Genomic DNA, 19569 nt, shown 5'->3' on the forward strand with positions numbered 1-19569 from the left:
ATGGCGTATTGGTCCAAATTTATCAATGGATTTCTACCATTTTGTTTTGGGGATAAAACCAGTTCATGGATATGTCCGATGACTGATAAGTGGCACTTAATGGCATATGGTGGCATAGCTACACTTACTAATAGAAGGCACGCTACACACCAGTGAAAGCTGTTACTGATAGCGTGTCCACCAAGTTATGATAGCCCTGGCCCCAGCATTAATTAATGAATGGTTCCCATTAAAACCAATCTGAACTGCAGGAGGTTGATTGGGAAGGTACCCATCAGTATTGTTAGCTGAAAAGGAGAAAATTGGGGGGCAAGCGGCTCAGGAAGACACAAAGAAACCCTCTCTCCTCAGGGCTCTGCTTACTATCAGTAGTCTCTGCTGCTCTCTTGAGAGAACCTGAAAACGTTTTAGTCGAATTAGCATAGCTGTAGGCTGCAGAGGAGATACATATATAGATGCAGCTGAGCGTTATTACTATCACTTAAATATGCAACAAATTACATTTTACTTACAGAGAATAGCCCTATTAACTACATCAACCAAGAGCATGGCCCGCTTGTTAAAGAATGTTTCCATGCATGCATGGATTTACAGTAGGTGAACCTACTTGTAAAGGTTTATATTTCCATGGGTAATAATGTCTAATTTAATTGTTGTTTTTGTTCAGCGCTCACACAGGTAGAAGCCTACCGTAGAGCTCTGGCGGCAGCAGAACATGATCACAAGTCTCTGAACTCGCTGGATGGAAAATCCATTCATGCCCCATGGAGCACTCTCATGTTTAATAAACATATTAGACATGTTATACCATCAATGATATACATGTGATGATATCAGTACATAAAGACGGATAGCACAAGAGGGCCTGTTAAAGAAATATTTGCATTAAAAAAAGTTCTGTTTCTTTGTAAGTCAGTTATAATTGATGACTTTAGAAAACACCCTTTTTTTTTATTTGTAGGCTCATGATTTGCCTCAAATATCTGACTGCTTTAGAGTGACAGTCAAAAAGTAGATAGACACAAATGTGTGGTTAATATATGAACATTAATATTACAAGAAACATAAACGTATATTCATTTAATATATATTTAGCAAATGTTGTACCGCGGCTTTGACTTGAAAATAGACCTGCTGCCAGGCAATGTGTGACGTCACTACACATTGTTTAGTTACATTGTTCCCCAGCGATTTGTAGGGCTTATTCCCCCACCGCGGGTGTCCACACTGGCCTGTTGTGCTAAAAATAATATCTTGGTAGCTCAAGCGTGGGGCAGGGGACTGGCAAAGTGTGATCATTCCTAGTCATTTCTATTGGAAAGGGGGGACACCAATCAGGATATCACTTAGGCTGGGCAATGCATCTGGCAGTGATACATGTCACGAGGCTCGACATGGGACCCACCAACAATGTGGTGCAGGTGGCGTGCATGAAATACCCAAATCAATGATAGGCTTAACCGTCTCCCACTCAGGGATCAAACCGGAGCACTTCAAGTTGCACACAGATCTGTACAGCACATGTCTTAATCAACTAAGCCATCTTACCTACTCGAAACAGTGATGTAAGATTTTAAAAAGCATGCATTATAAGATGACGTACGCCAGTGCTGACTTTGGGATGTCCAATAACAGAAATAATGACGGTATAACAATGCTCTCACCTGTTTGTATGTCAGCCACTCATACGGCTGCTTGGGTTTTCTGGATCCTAAACAGGGACCATTCTCTGCATATAAAAAACACCAAACATCAATTCCCAGCACGCTTGACTCGCATAAAAAAGATCAGGCTGTTTCAAGTTGGTTCACATAAAATAAATACTCGATCTAAACTTCAAAGCAATGCACTGTAACATGCAATCTATGCATTTCATGGTGTCGTTGGTCTCGTCTGCAAGCCAAATATTGGCTTCCAAAAATGGCTGCCAAGATGTCTGTTTACATTGCTTGAAGGACACCAATAGAATATCCAGCTCTTCACAGAAAAGAAAAGGAGCACAAAAAACTAAAAGAACAAGTGTTAAAAATCAATGACTTTAGAAGATAAACAGGCTGTAAAGATAGGCTGGACTTTTGCTAAAGCACTCCACTCGGACAGCGGACCTCAGAGCTGCAGTAACAACCAGATCACGCAACGTTATCCCATCACATACCCGTGTGGGCATTTCTTTGCAATTGATCTGACAAGATATGCCATTGTGAGATTTGTGACATAGCCTTTAGAAAAAAATAAAAATATACTTTTGGTTGCAGCCAGGTACCCTTGGTGGCTGCTTGAGTGAATTCTTTGACTCTTCCATCAGATGGATCAAACGTCTTCAGCCCTCCAAGGTTTGCGAAAAGAACAGATTCAAGAAAGTGCCAACATATCATTGTGACATGACGTTAAATCTGACAAATGTATTCTAACCCACCACTCTTTTATCAGCCGCAACCACTCACCTCATTTTCCATTTTTAAATGAGAACAGGCAAACACCTGAGATCGTGTGCAACAGAAACTTGCACCCGGAACTCCTGCGGGATGAGTGCTGGTGCGCTTACACAGGAGGTCTGCTTCCTGTTCGACAAATGGCGGCTCCCTTCCATCTGCACACTACCTCAGTAACACTAACACAACTTACCAACCGGCAGGGTGTACAGGACAAGCCAATAAGGAACTAAATATGTCTGCAGCAACAAGTCTTCACAGATAGCCACAGACTTTAGAAGACCAATCACAATAACATTTAAATCATAAAGTGCATGTCATTAGAAGACATTTTTTTTTTATTGAACATTTTTATTAAAGTTAACAATGGTTCACAGTCCGATACAAATAAGTAGGTCATATTATAAGACAGTACAATCGTTTACCAGTTCCTTTGCCACAAAGAGCTCTCCATCTTTACAAAGAATCGTGCCATTTGACTCAGTCCCTTAAACTGTGAATACGTGGTGCATCGTCCCTCTATGCTCTTCCTACGCTGTTCTAGTCGCTCAGGTCCGGATCTGAGTCCTCTGGTGGAGGGGCATATACATTCCCACGAAAAGCGTTCCATCTGCCCCATACCCTCTTCCATTTTTGAGGACAGCCTCTATTAATAAAGACTGCTTTTTCTGCCACCATGGCACCGTCTAGGTCAGAGCACCATTGATTGTGAGAGGGGGCCGCCAGAGCCCCCCACTGTTGAGCAATGTTTCGTTTGGCATAATCCATACTCATGGTCGCCCAATTTTGCTCTACGTGGTTCAAGTCTGTTGGTTCCCACACATTGAGGAGGCATTTCCTCGGTTCGAGGGAGATCACATGACCACCAACCCTGGTGAGTGTGTCGAGTATGGCCTTCCAATAGGTAGCAATGTGGGGACAGTCCCATAGTGTGTGGTAAAAGGTACCTTCAGCCCCACAGCCTCTAAGGCAAAGCGGAGACTCCGCCCTTCCTATCTTATAGAGTTTGGTCCTGGTGTAGTAAGTTCTGTGCAATATTTTAAGTTGCACTAATTTTAGCCTTGAAGGGATTGCTATCTCTCGTGGGGAAGCGAGAGCTTCCTGCCAGTCTTGTTCGTCCATCTCGCCTATCTCGGCTTGCCATTTCTCCCAAAGAGTCTGGTTAGGGTCTGTTTGGTTATTAATCAATTTACGATATGTTAGGGAGGTCGCTTTTTTGGTGAGGTGGTCTGTCAGTAGTTGGTCATCTAGCGGCGAGGCGTCGGGGAGGTCCGTTCCCGGGGGTACAGTTTTTGTGACTGCGTGCTTTATTTGTATGTATCTAAAGTACTCAGTCCCGGCCATTTGAAATGTTGTTTGTAGCTGGGCAAACGGAGTGCCACCATCGCACATCACTGCGGAGTCTCTGCAGTGGGGGCAGGATATTATGGTCATAGAACCGTGTGGGGTGTGGTGTGATGTATATACCGAGATATTTAAATCCCTCATTTGCCAAAGATATTTCAATGCCTGGGGGGAGACGCGGGGGGGGGGACGTTTGAGCATGTACAGTACTGACTTTGCCCAGTTAATCGTGTAGCCTGAAACTTTCGGGGGTTTGCCATGTAAAGCAGGATGTCATCCGCATAGAGGGATATTCTATCTTCCCACACCTGTCCAGCGCAGTCCCCGTATTGCCGGGTCCCACCTAATCCATGCCGCCAGTGGTTCCAGTACTAGGGCAAAAAACAACGGAGACAGGGGGAACTGCTGAAAATTCATATGGGTTGGGAAATCATGCAAGGTACAATGTGCAATCATCAGCAGAAAAAGATCAACATGAATTTTTCTCCTCTAGTAATCGGCCACAAACATTAATGAACTTTTCCGATATTCTTGGAAAAATTATTCTGGACTAAATTTAAATTGTGTTTTGCGCTTTTCGCAGTTCTTTCCATGTGTGATCACTTTGTTGCACTGTTCACATGACTATCTTGAGCACTGTGTGTTCACATTTTGCACTGATACATCAGGCACACATGTACATATTTTAATTTGCTTTTGTGATAGATGCTGCAAAAAATTCTAGACTATAAAAAGGAAAACAAAATACTTACGATAATATCTTCTGGCCTTATCCTTTATATAATTCATTGTTTATACCAATACATTTAACAGGCATTGTACTTTTGAAAAAAAATTGATAAACAAATGTTTATTGTTTCAAGAGAATGCAGCCACCAAAGCATCAACATTGCAGAATACTGATATTGACACATTACATCGAGAAGAGCACTTACTTTACGCTCAAATCCGCCCTCCCCCCTCCCCGCGGTGAACAGCAGCATTGTACTTAATTTACATATTCTTTTCAAAGTGTGACATAATTGGACAATAGGGAAATAAAACTGTAAGGAAATAAAACACATGGAAGATCCAGCATGTTGAGACATGTGGTGGTATTAGCAGGTTAGCTGGCTCGTCATCAGTAAATAGGACAGCTTTGCCGTAAGATCTATAAATACATGTAGTAGCATGAGAGTAAGGCTTACAAAAAAGCCGGGGCATCGGGAATAATGACTACTCTGGCCCCCTTGTTTAGACCTGTACAAATACAATTGTAAAGCTTTGTGAAACAGATTGGCATGTTGGCCGCCTTATCGAGGAGGAAGGCAGGAACCACCTTAAACTGATACATGTAATTTGTTCGAAGAACCACTTTGAATAGTGAGTGCCACCATAAATGTAATTTCAAAGACTTTTCTGGTAGATAGTAGGCCTGGGCGGAGTTCAGCTACACAGAACTCCGCAAAGTGCCCAAAAATCTCTGATTGCATTCTGCGGAGTTCCTTGAGTGGCGGAGTGCAGTAAGTTGCACTGCTCTTGCAGATTTTTAGTGCCAGGAGTTTGTCTCGCACTGTAAAATAAGCGCAAATGTCACCACTCTTTCAGAGTAGATGTTCTACTTGAGTGGCAGCGTCCTCAACGCGTGCAATAGGTTTCTCAATGCGAGTGGTAGCTACCTGCTGTGACTGCCCACATTTAGAAATCTCGCCTGGAGGTGGTCTAGCGTATGACTTTTTTGGTTCTGCTGGCCAACTTAACGTTGGTGAGACGCACGAGAAGTAAAGCTCTGCTCTGCGGAGTTTTTCAGAACCCCACGCTTCATGTGGAGTGGGCAAAACTCTGTTAACTCCGCCGGTGGAGTGGAATTCATCGGCCACCCCAGTAAAAACTACCACACATAGAAACGATACTTGAGAGCAAGTTGTTTCACCGGTTCTACTTAGGAAAAATTGTCCATACTCCTAGAGAAGGGCCCAGATTTCAAATGGAGCTGGTACTTAAACAAGTAACAACATTTTCAATCCTTTGATAATACTCTCGGCCACAATAGATAGGCGGGTTCTTCATGCTCCTCTCTGTATGTAAAGTATGGACCAAAGGAGTTTTGGCCATAAATGTACGTTTACTTCCGAAAATACCTCCATTTACACCTGCTAGGAATTCACAAAAGTTCTGACAGGCATAAATAGATTCCTACTGCAAATTTCCTTGCCATGTCTGTGGAGAAATATAGAGTGGTAACTCACAGGCATGGCGCGAGAAGCGAATGTTACATGCAACAAGGCGTTGTTAGGGTTCTGTGTTTTTGAATGCTCTCAAACATGTACATTTTTGGGCATTCACAAATTCCAATCTGGACCCTAACTATAACGGAAATAATCACAAATGTACTCCAGTTAAAGGTAGGAGTAACTCTGCTTCCCGAATCGGAGAGGGAATACATCACCTCCAGATTTGGTGGAGTGTAAAGGAAAGTGTTTCTCCATGGTGAAAAATGTTTTCCTGTGGAGAAAAAATATATTGTCCAATTCTGATCTGCTTAAATCTATACTACGTAGATCATAAGAGCTGGCTGTATATGTCACACGACATTCCCAGTAGTACATCTGTAAACCGGCACCTGGTGCAGCTTTCCAGGAATAATGATGAGAATGACTGCAAACTGGGCAAAAAAGTAAACCTACATTCAGACAGAATAACTGAATGAAAATGCATTGCTTAATTAATTAAAATCAGTGCAAAGAACATTAAAACATATCTAAAAACATTATACATTATGCAGTTGAACCAGTACAGTTCGATAATAACCGAAAAAAGAAAGAAAAAAGAAAGGGAGGCTCATTCAAAATGCGATTTATAAAACTCAGTCCCTCCATCAGGCACTGTTTAAAATCTCATAAAGTAAAGATGCTATGTCCAGATTTATAGAACTTCTCAAATCGTCCACATGTGCACACTTCCTCCATGTCATCTTGCTGCGTCTCTCGGAGGCAGTTACTTAAAGTTTTGATGACCCACTTCGCAAACTTTACAAACCAGGAAGTGAGCTGGCCAGAATGTCCTCTCAAACACGCGCCTGCCGCCATGTTGAAGTGTGGATGTTTAAGCATCTGAAGGGCAGTGGCAGGCAGTACTTCTGCAACTCCTCTCAGCTGGGGCAGATACAGACGACACGAATGAGAGATTCTTGCACCGACCCACGCAGGCAACATGATGTGCCCCCTCCTCCCCTGTTACCCTGCTGTACCAAAGGCCTGTTACTGGAATTAGGCCGCAACAATACCTCATCAATTGCCTCTTGTTCCAGTGGATTGGAAGTTTCAGGCAATGTTGGGGAGCAGGCAGGCCTCTAAAGGGCAACTGCTGAACTAAAATCTGATTCATTCCTTAGCTGGCTGATGCCCTGCATGGTTGATAGCAGCGTGACTTCTTTGTTCAATAACTTGGGCACTAACTCACATGCAGTTCAGGCTGAGATGTGAATCTCCTCCAATGGTTTTAAGATATTTATTTTCGAGAATCAGGACGAGAATGTCTTCACTTACGCTGCTCTATTTCACCTTAAACCTTAAAAGCAAATCGAGGTTTGCATAAGAGTGCAGCTCCCTTCACAAGCAAAATGTGAAGGAAAGCAGCACCACACTGGGGAAATGCAATGATGTCGCCTGTTCATTTTGGCAGATAAAAATGCATCTCCAATTCTCTTCTCCCTCCCACTGCGCCCCTGGTGGCAGCTAACCCAGGCGGAAACAACATTCCAGACCCAGCCTTTGGAATCTAGGTCAACTGAAGAGCACCGCCTGCACACGAGAGACATCCTGATGTATGTAAACGGCAAGTAGGACAGAGCTTTCAGATGCATAACCCGGCCAGGACTCTAGAGGCGGTGTTTAGAGAATGCTATTAGATTTAAAAACACCGCAAATGATTGCATATGTACATTGGAGTACAGAGTCAGACTCAGCATAGTAGTTTTCAAAGAGAAGACACTCTAGTGCTGTGAGATAACCGAAAAATCAAATGCAGCAAGTTCTTAATTTGTAAATAAATAAATAGGAGGAGGGGCTCGAACATTTTTCTCTTCTGAGCCCTCAAACCTGGAACAGACTTCCACTTGGACTATGTCATGCTACTAATGAAAGTCCTTTCAGAAAACAACTCAAGACATGGTTTTTAACCCTCTAATTCTTTCAGCCTCTGTGTCTTACTTTCTGTTTCAGCGCTGGAATACTCTTTTACGCTTTAGAAATCCTGATATTCATTCATTCAGAGTTTTTTCTGAGTAGCCTGCCCTGCTGGCACCCGAATGCTAACGTTGCTTAATACCAAGTCTCCCTAGTCTTGATTCCACCTCTTTCCTTCTTTTTCATCTCTGCTTTCTCCCTTTGTCCCTGTTTTACTGTCTTTCTCTTCCCACTTGTTTTTTTTTTTTACATTTTCGGTCTTACTCTAGGTCAAAATCCGATGATGAAAAATAAGTCCCAGTTCCCTAATAGGAGCCCCACCTACAACCACCAGCCGCAAAACAAGCTCTGAACACAGCACTATATACATTTAGTAAATAATGAATTAAATAAAAATGTGTGAGGATTCCTCTTCATATAAAAATCACCACAGGCGTGGGAAGGCCTGGAGAGCTCCTCAAGTCAAACTCAAGTGTACATCAGGTTAAGGAAGGTCCTTGCAACCCCGCACAGGGACGCACACCGACCATTTTACTGACAACGAATAAGGTTTTTCGGAGGACTCACTGGTTCCTCAGAGGGACTGGTAATGGTTTTTGGGAGGTTGCAGAGTATTTCTGGACATGGTTTTAGATTAGCTTGACGCGGGGCTTGTCAGAACTTGCATTTTGGTGGAAAGTGTTTCCGGGTCGCCTTGTCATATGAATACAGACCGAGAAACGTGGTTCAGTGCTGTGCAATGTTGCATCTAGAAGGTGCTCGCTTTGAACCGCTTTTCTATATTGTTATTTTATCTTCCTAGCTAGTCTTGTTCTTGATGTTTGCCTGCCTTTAAATTGCCTGCTGTTTCAGAGCATTTTATGTCTGCACTTCAGACTTTTTATCCTTTGAACGACTGGATTTGGTCCAGGAAGGTGTTTGTTTGTTTGTTTGTTTCTCCAGTTTATTCATATTAAACAACCTGAAGCCTGGACTGGCTTCTCAGAGCCACAGGTCATATCCGGGACAAAAATGCCGATTTGAAGCCTCTGCTACAAATCAAAATGCCAGCACCTAATGCTTGTATAAGGAGTCATGTGTCACCATCTTGAATCAAGCCAGGAAACCTCTACATCTCTTTTAAGCAGAAGGACCTCTTTGCTAAAGCCAAGGATATTCAAATTTAAAGGAACAGAGGTGTTAGCGGAAAAGGACACTGGTTGATCTGTTAATTCTACAGCACAATTTTAAGAAACCCGCTAAAAGCCATGATTTACTGACAGTTAAACAATCCGGGTATTTAAATTAACTTCCCAATTTGTTTCATGTGATTAAAAAAGCATCTTATTTTGGCTTTCCATCAGTTTTTTTCATTTTCCCATATGTCTTTTGCAAGTCTAAAAAAACGGATCTTAACCTTTTGACTTCTGTGGACCCCCAGTGATTCATTAATGGAATACGAGGACCCCTACTCAGTCATTCTTGGAAGCTGGGAACCCCCTGCCTAAGTTCTACATTCTGTGATTTGAAGCTCAAAACGAAACACAAATATACAAAAACAAGTATACACAGATCAATTGCTCAAATATTGAAATAGTTTGTTTAATTCAAAATCAAATATAGAAAACGTTTTAAAATTTACAGTGTTGCATTTTTATTTGTATGTACTTTATTCATTTTAATTAATTAATTTTAATATTATTTAATTTTGTAAAACAGTCGCAGACCCCGTGAGATGGCCTTGTGGACCCCCGGGGGTCCGTGGACCACAGGTTAAGAACTACTGACTTAGAATCTGCATAGAAGGAGCAGGGTGGAGAAATGAAAAGTTACACACATCTCACAGCCTCAGACTTTACCAGAGCTGTACTGTACCTCGATGTGTCAGCAGATTCAGACCCTACAGCTACCATGCTGGTTACAGAGATCTTAAAGATGCACTAAACATAACAAGGAAGTATTGTGGACTTTGCAGACTCATGCCTCAGATAGCAGAAGAGTTCATATAATGATAATGTCAGAAAAGACTATCATGATACGTCAGGAAATGTTTAAACGTGAGCCATGATAGAACCTCACTGGATACCAGTGAGGAAACTCTCACATGAAGCAAATCGTGCTTTGCCATTGGGAATTAGTTTCACATCTCAAATCATGCTTGATATATCCGCTTTAAATATTTTCATTAATTGCAGTCTATGTTACGATATTATAATTCCCGAAAATACACTTATTTTACCCATAAATTCAAGTTTTTCTCGTTTAATAAATAAAATATTTTTGTTTCCAAACACAGGTTTGTCATTTTCTGACAATATGATAACTTTGTCATCAAATACCATCATTACAGTTTTAGTAAATCCAACAGTTTTACCCTCAATCGTCATCTTATTTTCATCTAGACTAGAGGAACGGATACCATTATGGCACAGCAGGGCGGCTGTACTTTTCATGGGCAGTGCCAGCATTTCTTCTGCAAGTGCCATGCATTTCTAGGACTTCATCAATACATCTCAGCAGGGATGCAATAACTTTCATGGGAGAAGCTGGACAGCCACATCTCTGTACGCAGGCCCGCTGCACTTTGCACTAACAGTGTCAACGCTCCTCATAGAGAGTGATAGAACTCCCCATGTCACGCTTTAATCAGACAGCAACAACACGCAATGCCACTCCAACTCAGCTAGAATGCTTGGAGAGTAGCCCACATCTTTGTTTCAGCACAACTGCCACACTTTTATCAGATGTCGGCCACGCTTCGCAGCAAGGTGCCTTAACTGGTCCTTGACTGCTGCTATTAGTATGGGCGTGCAAAATGTGCGTAATTACAGGCAGCGTAATTATGTGAAATTCTGCAAAAAAATATGCGAAATATGGCGCCCTGCATCTCATGCATAAAAATGACGAGAAGATGCATTTCGCGCCTCTGAGATGCTCCTCCTCCCCCCTGCGCTTCAGACTGCCTGTGACTGGACAATACTCTGAAACACTCTAGGACAGATTCACAAAGCTTTTTCTTGGAGTACTTTGTGTTATTCCAGAGTTAAATGTGACATACTCATGAATTTCTTGGAAATAAAACAAAGCTCCTCACAGAAAAACTGCTTTGTGTATGTGCTCCTTCACCAGTAACATTTCTCACAGAAAAAGTGCTTTGTGAATGAGGCCGAACAACAACCTAGAGTAAGACAAAAAAAGCTTAAAGAAGAAACTTGCTGAGTCAGACCGGAAATCACCTAAGTAAATGAGAAGCAGTGGGTGAAGCACATTCATCGCTGTAAGGAGGGTTGACCGAATGCCAGCAACAGCAGCATGATATGTGCATGACAGCGCCTTGAGACCCTCACGGGTGAGTAGCCGCGCTATACAAAATCCTGATTGATTGATTGATTGAAGCACAACTTAGAACAACATGCTAAATGCATGTGTGCGGGCAGGCTAGCGCCATTCAAACATGAATGGGGTGAGTCATCCTTAACGACAAGGAAAACGACCTACTAATTACATATACAAATACACTACATCCTCTCACTCAAGAGACTGCAAACATACGCTGGAGTTTTAATGTATGTGACCTACCCAGGCGTGACCTACCCCAGCCTTGTCATGCGTCCTGCCTCTCAACCTCAGAGACAGTGGTAGGGCACCACTCCCCAGCTCTGTGTCATTCACTCCATCACAGCCTATGATACAAGCTGACATGTCTCCCCACTTGAAGGCACATGCGAAGGAAGTGCTAAAACATATTAATTTGGCTCATACCTGCCGGCTTCTGCCACTCCACCGCTCTGTGTTCGCGCACAACACGAAGAGCCACAACACAGAATAGTGCATTTCTGATGCTGGTAGAACCACTGGTAGTTAAAACCATCTCCATTTACGTGACATGGCTCCAACGTCTTTTTTTTAACACTTTTTATTGGATGTTTGAGTACATCAAGGCCTGACTGGCCCTCGCATGCGACAAGTCTCGATGATACCATAATTACATAGCCAAACAAAACGAGCACAGACACGACACTACCCCCAGAACCCTGCATCTCCAACTTCTATTCATGTATTTTGAGAAACTTCTGTAATCCCACTCTACTAGAGGGATGTCAGCGGACTTTACATTGCAACACAGTGGAGAGAGAAGTCCTGGGTACATCGCAACACAACAGAGGTAATAGAGTAACATGCATTGAACACATTTTGAGTCGCAAGGACCATGCAGTAGGAGATCATGCACAGAGGAATTTAATTTAAGTATTAGTTGAGGGGGTGAGAACGCACCTCAAATAAAAAATACAGTCCTTGTCAGTGTGAACCACTAAAGTCACTAAATAAACCTGTGCTTAACCATCTGGTAGCTTGACACAAAGCAGTCAGGCTTAAGTAAGAAGCACTATGTAAAGCACTCAAACAGTAATAAAGTGAAAACACAACACAAGAAAAATCAATGTACAAAAATACAGAAAATGTAATCAATAAAATGACACCAAAATTATAATCTAATAAGTTGTTACAGTAGATATGAATTTTTAAAGTTGGAATTAAAAATAGTGCCAAAAAACAGAAAGCGACAACCATGGTTATATGGTCGGCCAAGTCAAAGTCAAAAGTTGAGGCCGATCACAATGGAGCATGGTCAGATACAGGGACAGGTTCATCCCGGTAGAAAGTTTACCTTATGAAATGTTTATGGAAAAAAAGGGGTTGTTGACAAGTTGTAGTCAGGCATGCTCCAAGCTGGATTCGAAGCGGGGCTCAAAGATGGCAGGTTGCTGAAGCATAGGGTCTCAGTGCTGTCAACGACGAAAGAGGAAAAAGCTCCAAGTTGGCGAAATCCAGAGTCCATGCCCAGGAAGACCTCAACGTCAACCAGCTCCTGATCGCCGTCTCTCTCGGTGAAGTTTCCATGTTTGAATCTAGAAGCTTTTTGGGAACTAAGATCTCCTTCAGCATGGCAAGCCAGGAAGGTGAGGCTGGCCAGTGATTCTACGCCAATGGTTGTGGCTTCGACTGTGTTTCCAATCTCCAATCTCCTTCGCTTCTACACGCAGAAGGTTGGCAAAAAGTTTCTAAGTCCTAGAATTTGCATTTTGGGGACAGAAGGAGTGCACTATAACATCAGCCAAGTTATAAGGACCTGGAGTCACCATTTGGAAATTAGGACTCACTCCAACAGAGGCCAGCAGCAGGGTCCAGGGCAGGTTCAGTTGAAACTGGTCAGCTGGGCATTAGCTGGGAAGGTCCTCTAGAAGCTTGTTGTTTCCATGTAGCATAAACAGAAGGCTGGCAAACTGACCCTTGGATTCACTTCTGGGGTCCTGGGTTCAAGGCAGGCAGGTCTAGTCTTTCTTCCGGGTCTTGGGACAGGAGGACAACTCAGACAGCATGGAAGTCCTTCTTCTGATTCTTCACAGGCCCAGGGATGTTCTGAGAAGCGTATTGGAGATGCCACATTTATGCCCAGAGCCAGACTGTGGGTGGGAGAAACCTCTGAACACTCCCTAACCAATGATTTGAAAGTTCCCATGGTTGACCCTACCCACTTTTGCAGCACTTCCTGAGTGTTGTACTGTACATATTGTCACAGTACCCCTCTTTACCGGGAAACAACCTTTACAACGCAGTCATTACATCGCACTACCTTTACAACGCAGTCATTACAACACAACATTCTTTACATCGCATGCCATTACAATGCAGTCATTACATCACATGTCACTACAACGCATATCATTACAACGCATGTCACTACAACGCATACCATTACAACGCATACCATTACAACACATAGTTTTTACCCTAACACTATCCAACACTTACCCTACTGTTGCACTCACTGGAGTGGGAATAGTCATTTTTACCCCTACACTATCCAACACTTACCCTACTGTTGCACTCACTGGAGTGGGAATAGTAATTTTTACCCCTACACTATCCAACACTTTCCTTAAATGCAATGTAATGGTATGCGTTGTAATGGTATAATGCGATGTTATGGAATGCGTTGTAAATGTAGTTTCTATAAATGCGTTGTGATGAAATGCGATGTAAAATCATGCGTTGTAATGGATGTTGCGATGTAAAAACTGCGTTGTAAAGGCATGCGTTGTAAATGTTTGCGTTGTAACGTCATACATTCCTCGTTACCAAAATCCAACATGGCAGAACCTTTCTTCATCTGGTAAGTTCTCTCTCTGTCAACAAAGTGATGAGGCTGAGATAACGAGCAAACCCTCCCTTGTGGTCACTACAAACCAATTCTGCGGCAGATCCCTACTCAAACTGAGATTGGAGCCAAGCTGACTAGCAAAATAAAAGAGAGCAGGCCTAGGCATAAGTTACATGTGCCAGTGACAGGGTAGGCATCCTTTGAAGCTCAGAAGAGGGCGGTGCGCAGCTCCCTGGCCATGCTGCTCCAGGAAGAGAAGCAGCTCTCCACACCAAAGCCCTTTGTCCACTGGAGCAATCCACATGTCACCACAGGAGAGCCATCAGAAGTCAGGTGATCAGGTGACAATGGATAATGGCAGAAAGCCCCTTTTGGACTTAGGAAGGAAAATGACAACTATCTAAATGAGTAGTTTCCAAAATAGTGATATAAAATCTGACCTAACAAGTGAATTGGATTTTAAATTACAAATTAAATACGTCCTTGAACCATTTTTCTAGCTACTGCTGTAGGAAACAGAAGTTAAGCATTATACGTTATCATAATCATAATCAGTGTTTTCCTATGGGAGAACCAGGCTTTCTATAGTGAAAAGCCAGGGCATTTAAACCATTAAATATACATGCCCTACTTTTAAATACCATGCGCCCTGCCCCATGGGCATTTAGGGCAATACCTTACAGGTGACTTATAAGCATTAAAAAGGAAGGTTTAGTCCTGGCAAAAGGTGTATTTTGTCAGGTCGAAATGGGAGTTTAAAACTGCCCACTCAGGCTGCATTGGCAGGCCTGAGACACGTTTTACAGTTCTTCTTTAGTGTGTGACACAATGAGTGCTGCAGTTCACTGGTAGCACTGAGTACATACAGTACCATAAATTAGGAACTTATAATTAAATTAAATGTGCTAATTAGAAATATGTCATTTTTCCCAGGTTTAAAAGGGAGCACACAAGCACTTTACCACTTGTTAGCAGGAGTAATGTGCACAGAGTCCTATGGCCAAACAAAATGGGTTCAGCCAAAAAACCAAAAATCTGGAAAATACCACATAGAAAAGATAGGAAGTGGAGACAACACAGGGGAAGGGAAAGGGTTGAAGAGTAGAGTAATTAAATAGGAGATGGCACAGGAGGTAAAGGCAGCAGGCAGAGGTAGGGAGTGACATGATGGAAGAGTGGGAAGATGCAAAGGAGATGACCCGGTATCTCGGCACCTAACTATGTCTAACTCCTTATCAGGGCCTCTGTGTTAGTGGCAGTCAATCAATTTCTGTTATTAGCTCTCACCTTGGGTGGCACACAGCACATTTATTTAACATATTAGGATGCATTGAACAAATAAAAACATTTCTTATAATAAAATATTTGTTGTTAGACGTTTGTACTCACCAATACACAGACAACTAGCCTTAAGTGTCTTATTTACCATTCTTCTTGCATGTATATACATTGTTATTCTTCAGATTCTACAGTAGAGACAACATATAATATCTAATGAAGGCTGGTGAGGAGCCCTGGTGGCAAGCAACATTTAACATATAGATGTTGCACAGAAGATAAACAAAGAAACAGGACATTTTTCTGGAAATGAATGTCACATCCATATGTCATTTACCCACAGAAGTGCATTCCTGCTGCATTAGCACTCTTGGAGTCCTAAATCCATATTTGTATCCAGCTGAGCAATAAGGCAATGATTGACTTGCATATCTAAAACAGCATTAGGGCTCGATCGAAGAGACATTGTCAGTAAGTGCTGCTGTTTAATGTATGCAATGGAATGCATTTTTGGACACTTCTGCTGGTTGGCATTACTTCTTATTCATATTGACTGGATGGGTCTGAAAATCCAGAGACCTCTTGTTTCCAGTACTAGGCGTGCACTTAGAGTAGGCATTGATTTTGACTCTTGCGTGTGATTGGAGGGCATTGCTGTCTTATTGCACATCCTTGCTCCTGTTTCAATGCATTCCCTCCATGGTCTTCCAGTTGTTCTGCCCAAGAGCATTTCTGTCTCACGTTGTTGTGATTGGATGATGTATTGTTCCACTGCTGATGTCAGACTGTTCATTACATTTCATACAAGGGACTCCTTTCCCCCCTTTCACTCTCTGTCCTTTCCTCTCTCCATCCTACTCTTTTGGTTTAGCCCCTCCCTTCCCACCCAATGGTTGCTTGCCCACAGGGGCCCCTTGAGCATTGAGGGTCGCACATCACGCTATCAGTAGGCAGCCATCATGAAAATGTTTGAAACTATTTATAGATACCCACCTGCTGGTAAAAGTGTGCACACAAGCCCAGCAAGCATCATTCAATACATTTTGTTATATCTGAAGATATCCCATTCAAAAAAGGCAATCTTTGAATAAGCCTTCTTAAAACGAAACAAAACACAGTCGAAGATGGCCTATAGGGATGTGCAGGCATCCACGACAGCGACTTTTTTAATGTATTTTCTTAGATTTATATGTTATATATTCACAGATGGCCACTGGAATGTGTGTGCATCTGTTGAGGTCATCATTAAATGGGGTATCTTAAAATATAATAAAATGTATTCAAAGATGTCCACTGCTGATTTACACTCACCCACCATGGCCAACTTTTAATGTAGTTTCATGTATATGTTATATATTCACAGATGGCTATCACAGATGTTCTGTAACTGGGGGTGAGTGTCTGAAAAGTTTCAGCGCCCCATCCGTTATATTACTGTGTTTATTATGTTCGCTCTACGTGGCCAGGGTATGCCCAGACGTGAGTTCCTTGCTCACTTTGCCACTGGATTCAAGCTTGCCTGGCTGATGAGGGGTGATGCCCCGAAACCGGTGCCAGGATGCTTGTTTCCAGTCCAGGGAGGACCTGGCAGTTCCGGCTGGACTGTTTCAATGAGGAACAGGGTCAAGACTGATTTCCATATGGCTGGATCCAAACTGGGGTGGCTTGTGAGTAGAAGAATGATGATGGTTTCAACCCAGATCTGTGACTGAGGGTGAGTGTCTGAAAAGTTTCAGCACTCCGTCCGTGTGTTTGCCATGCATCCTGGGTAGCCATATTAGAGTAGGGTTTCTTAAAATGTAAGAAAATAGTTTTAGAGCTGGGCGCTGTGGGTGCATATTCATTCACACATTTGCGGTGGCCATCCATGAGGAGAAAAAGTCAATAGGTTTTATGGCAGAGAAATATTGGCTTATCCAGTTTACTTGTACCTACTGCTCAGCCACACCATACCAGCGGTTGGAAGGGAATACACTTTACTGATTTTAGTTTTACGGGCCAGGAATAAACTATTGAACAGTTCACTGCGTGGCCCCGCCAGCTTGGAGCAGGCCTTCTGGTGTGTGTTATTAGCACAAAAATTAAACCAGAGTAGAGCATTGCCATTTCCAGTAGATGCTACGCTGCGGCAGCAGGCACACTGGGAGATGTTGCTGTAACTCTCTATTCGCATCAGAATAAACTCCTCAAATTTGATTTCAGACTCTGGGGTAGAGTGGAGGACGAGGAGCACGGCGAGCACTCGACTTACCCTTTGTAGGGTAACGTTAGGCCAGATAGAGATGGATTTCAAAGTCTTGCTCCTCACAGATACAGTTAGGTGTTGACTATTTTGCCAACGGTTTGTGTTTTAATTGTTAATTGTGTTATCTTCAAAATGAAGTCATTGCTCAATTCAGCATCATCTTTAGGATATTTGAGGCCCAGGTAATACATGGCTCCCTGTTGGGAGCAACTTTGAATTCTGTTACCCATTTTCTGCTCCTTTGAGACCATATCATGCCGCACAATATTGAAATATACTTTAAAGTTTATGACGTGCTCACACAAACACAGCCAAAATATGTTTTCAGAGAGCCCCTAAAACTCTCACACTGACGCTAGATAGAGAAAGACAGACTGAGAAGTAGAGTTAGAGGTAGGCAAAGAAGAGGGAGAGCTAAAGAAATAGAGAGGAGTGAGACAGACAAGGTTGACCTTTCCGGGAAGGTGGGGGCCCTGGGCAATTGCTCACTTTGCCCTTGCCTTAAAACGTCTCCGGCCCAATTGCTGTGTGCATATTAGATGAAAAGGACCAATAAAGTCAGCTTTGACTGAATGAAGGACATGTCACATATGAGAGGCTGAAAAACCACTGCACGTATTAAATTTACCCTCGTCTGACTGAATGACAGCCTTACACTTCACACGCATTAATTAATATACCTGAGTGCATCCAATCATTGAGGTCTCAGGCTTGTTCTTCTTGCTACTCTCTCTCGCCAAGAAAACGTGCCCTCCTATCTTCAACAAATTCTTGTTCTGTGGAACACGTCACAAAGTTTGCCGGGGCTGAATATGAGAGAAAAGCTACTCAATACCGCAAAGACAGATCAAGAAGGACCCTGATCCTAGTCGACCTTTTGGCAGCCTCTGACACCATCAAGGACATCTCACTCCTACATTGCCTGGAATCATAGAAGAGAGTTTGGGGCATGGGGCTACATTGCTTCAAGTGTTTTCTCTCTGGTTGCACACACCAGGTCAAACTCAGCTTTCTATTAGGCATCATTATACCCCTTGCCGAGTGCCCCAAGTTCAGCAATGTCCATGATCCTTCTTAAAAGCTACTTAGACTAACATGAAACATTCTCACACAGACAACTGTTTGCAGATGAAACACAGATCCACCTCAAATCAGAACCAGGTGTCAGGCTAAATACTACAAGGACAGAGGATCATGATTGTCTTCACTTGGTCGAATCCACTCTGTCTATGAGTGACTTGCTAACAAGACAACAACCAAACAGCAAAGTACACAACTGTGGGCCTGTATCATCTTTGTCATGAAGAAACCTTGCACACATCGCTTTCTCCATGATTGCCGTGCACTGGTTGCATCTAAAGAATGACCAACACTGTCTGCCTACTGCTGAGAGATCTACAATGCTGTGGCCCTGGATAACTCAGTAGTTGTACTCATTTTACTAAATTGAGGAAAGACTAATGTTGGCTTTATGAATACATTGTGCCATCACTCTGTTCGATGCAGAGGTTTTGAAAGGAGGACCCTAGCTGCACAAGGCTCATATCTCTGGAATGCACCACTTATACCTCTGCAGAGAAAAAGGCTTCTTGCTAGAACCAATGGCCTTCCTCGTCTGTCCTGACATTTTACACACTGTGAGGTGAGGTAAACAGAAGACTCAATAGGACAGGCCACATGACGTGTCATCATAGAGTCATACCACAAACTTTCCAAATTGATAATTGCAACGGTCATTCCCCACATCCTCCTTTGCCAGAAAGTGTTTGGAAGCAGCCTCATGGTGGAAAGGTGCAAAACACACATTGAAAAGTTAAGTTAGCAATTTAGCTGCCCGGAGGATCACTCTATCGGCACCGAAACAATTCCTTATTATTGGATGTGACTTCAGATAGACAGAGACAGCAAAGACCTGTAGCATAGATGTTCATAAACAAAATGTGACACAAAATTCCCACAGGA

The 19569-nt window shown here is 42.7% G+C and overlaps 1 protein-coding gene across 3 annotated transcripts in view; it reads right to left on the reverse strand.

Moving 5' to 3' along the window:
* The window catches only part of ACSL6 (acyl-CoA synthetase long chain family member 6), a 410748-nt gene that overhangs the window by 227408 nt on the left and 163771 nt on the right, over nucleotides 1–19569 (reverse strand). For all 3 annotated transcript variants that reach the window (XM_085618041.1, XM_085618042.1, XM_085618043.1), the window contains exon 4: nucleotides 1665–1729. In XM_085618041.1, the coding sequence (XP_085474167.1) occupies nucleotides 1665–1729 (65 nt within the window). The remainder of the gene's footprint in view (nucleotides 1–1664; nucleotides 1730–19569) is intronic.

Source organism: Triturus cristatus, chromosome 7, assembly GCF_964204655.1.
Source record: "Triturus cristatus chromosome 7, aTriCri1.1, whole genome shotgun sequence".
Taxonomy (NCBI): domain Eukaryota; kingdom Metazoa; phylum Chordata; class Amphibia; order Caudata; family Salamandridae; genus Triturus; species Triturus cristatus.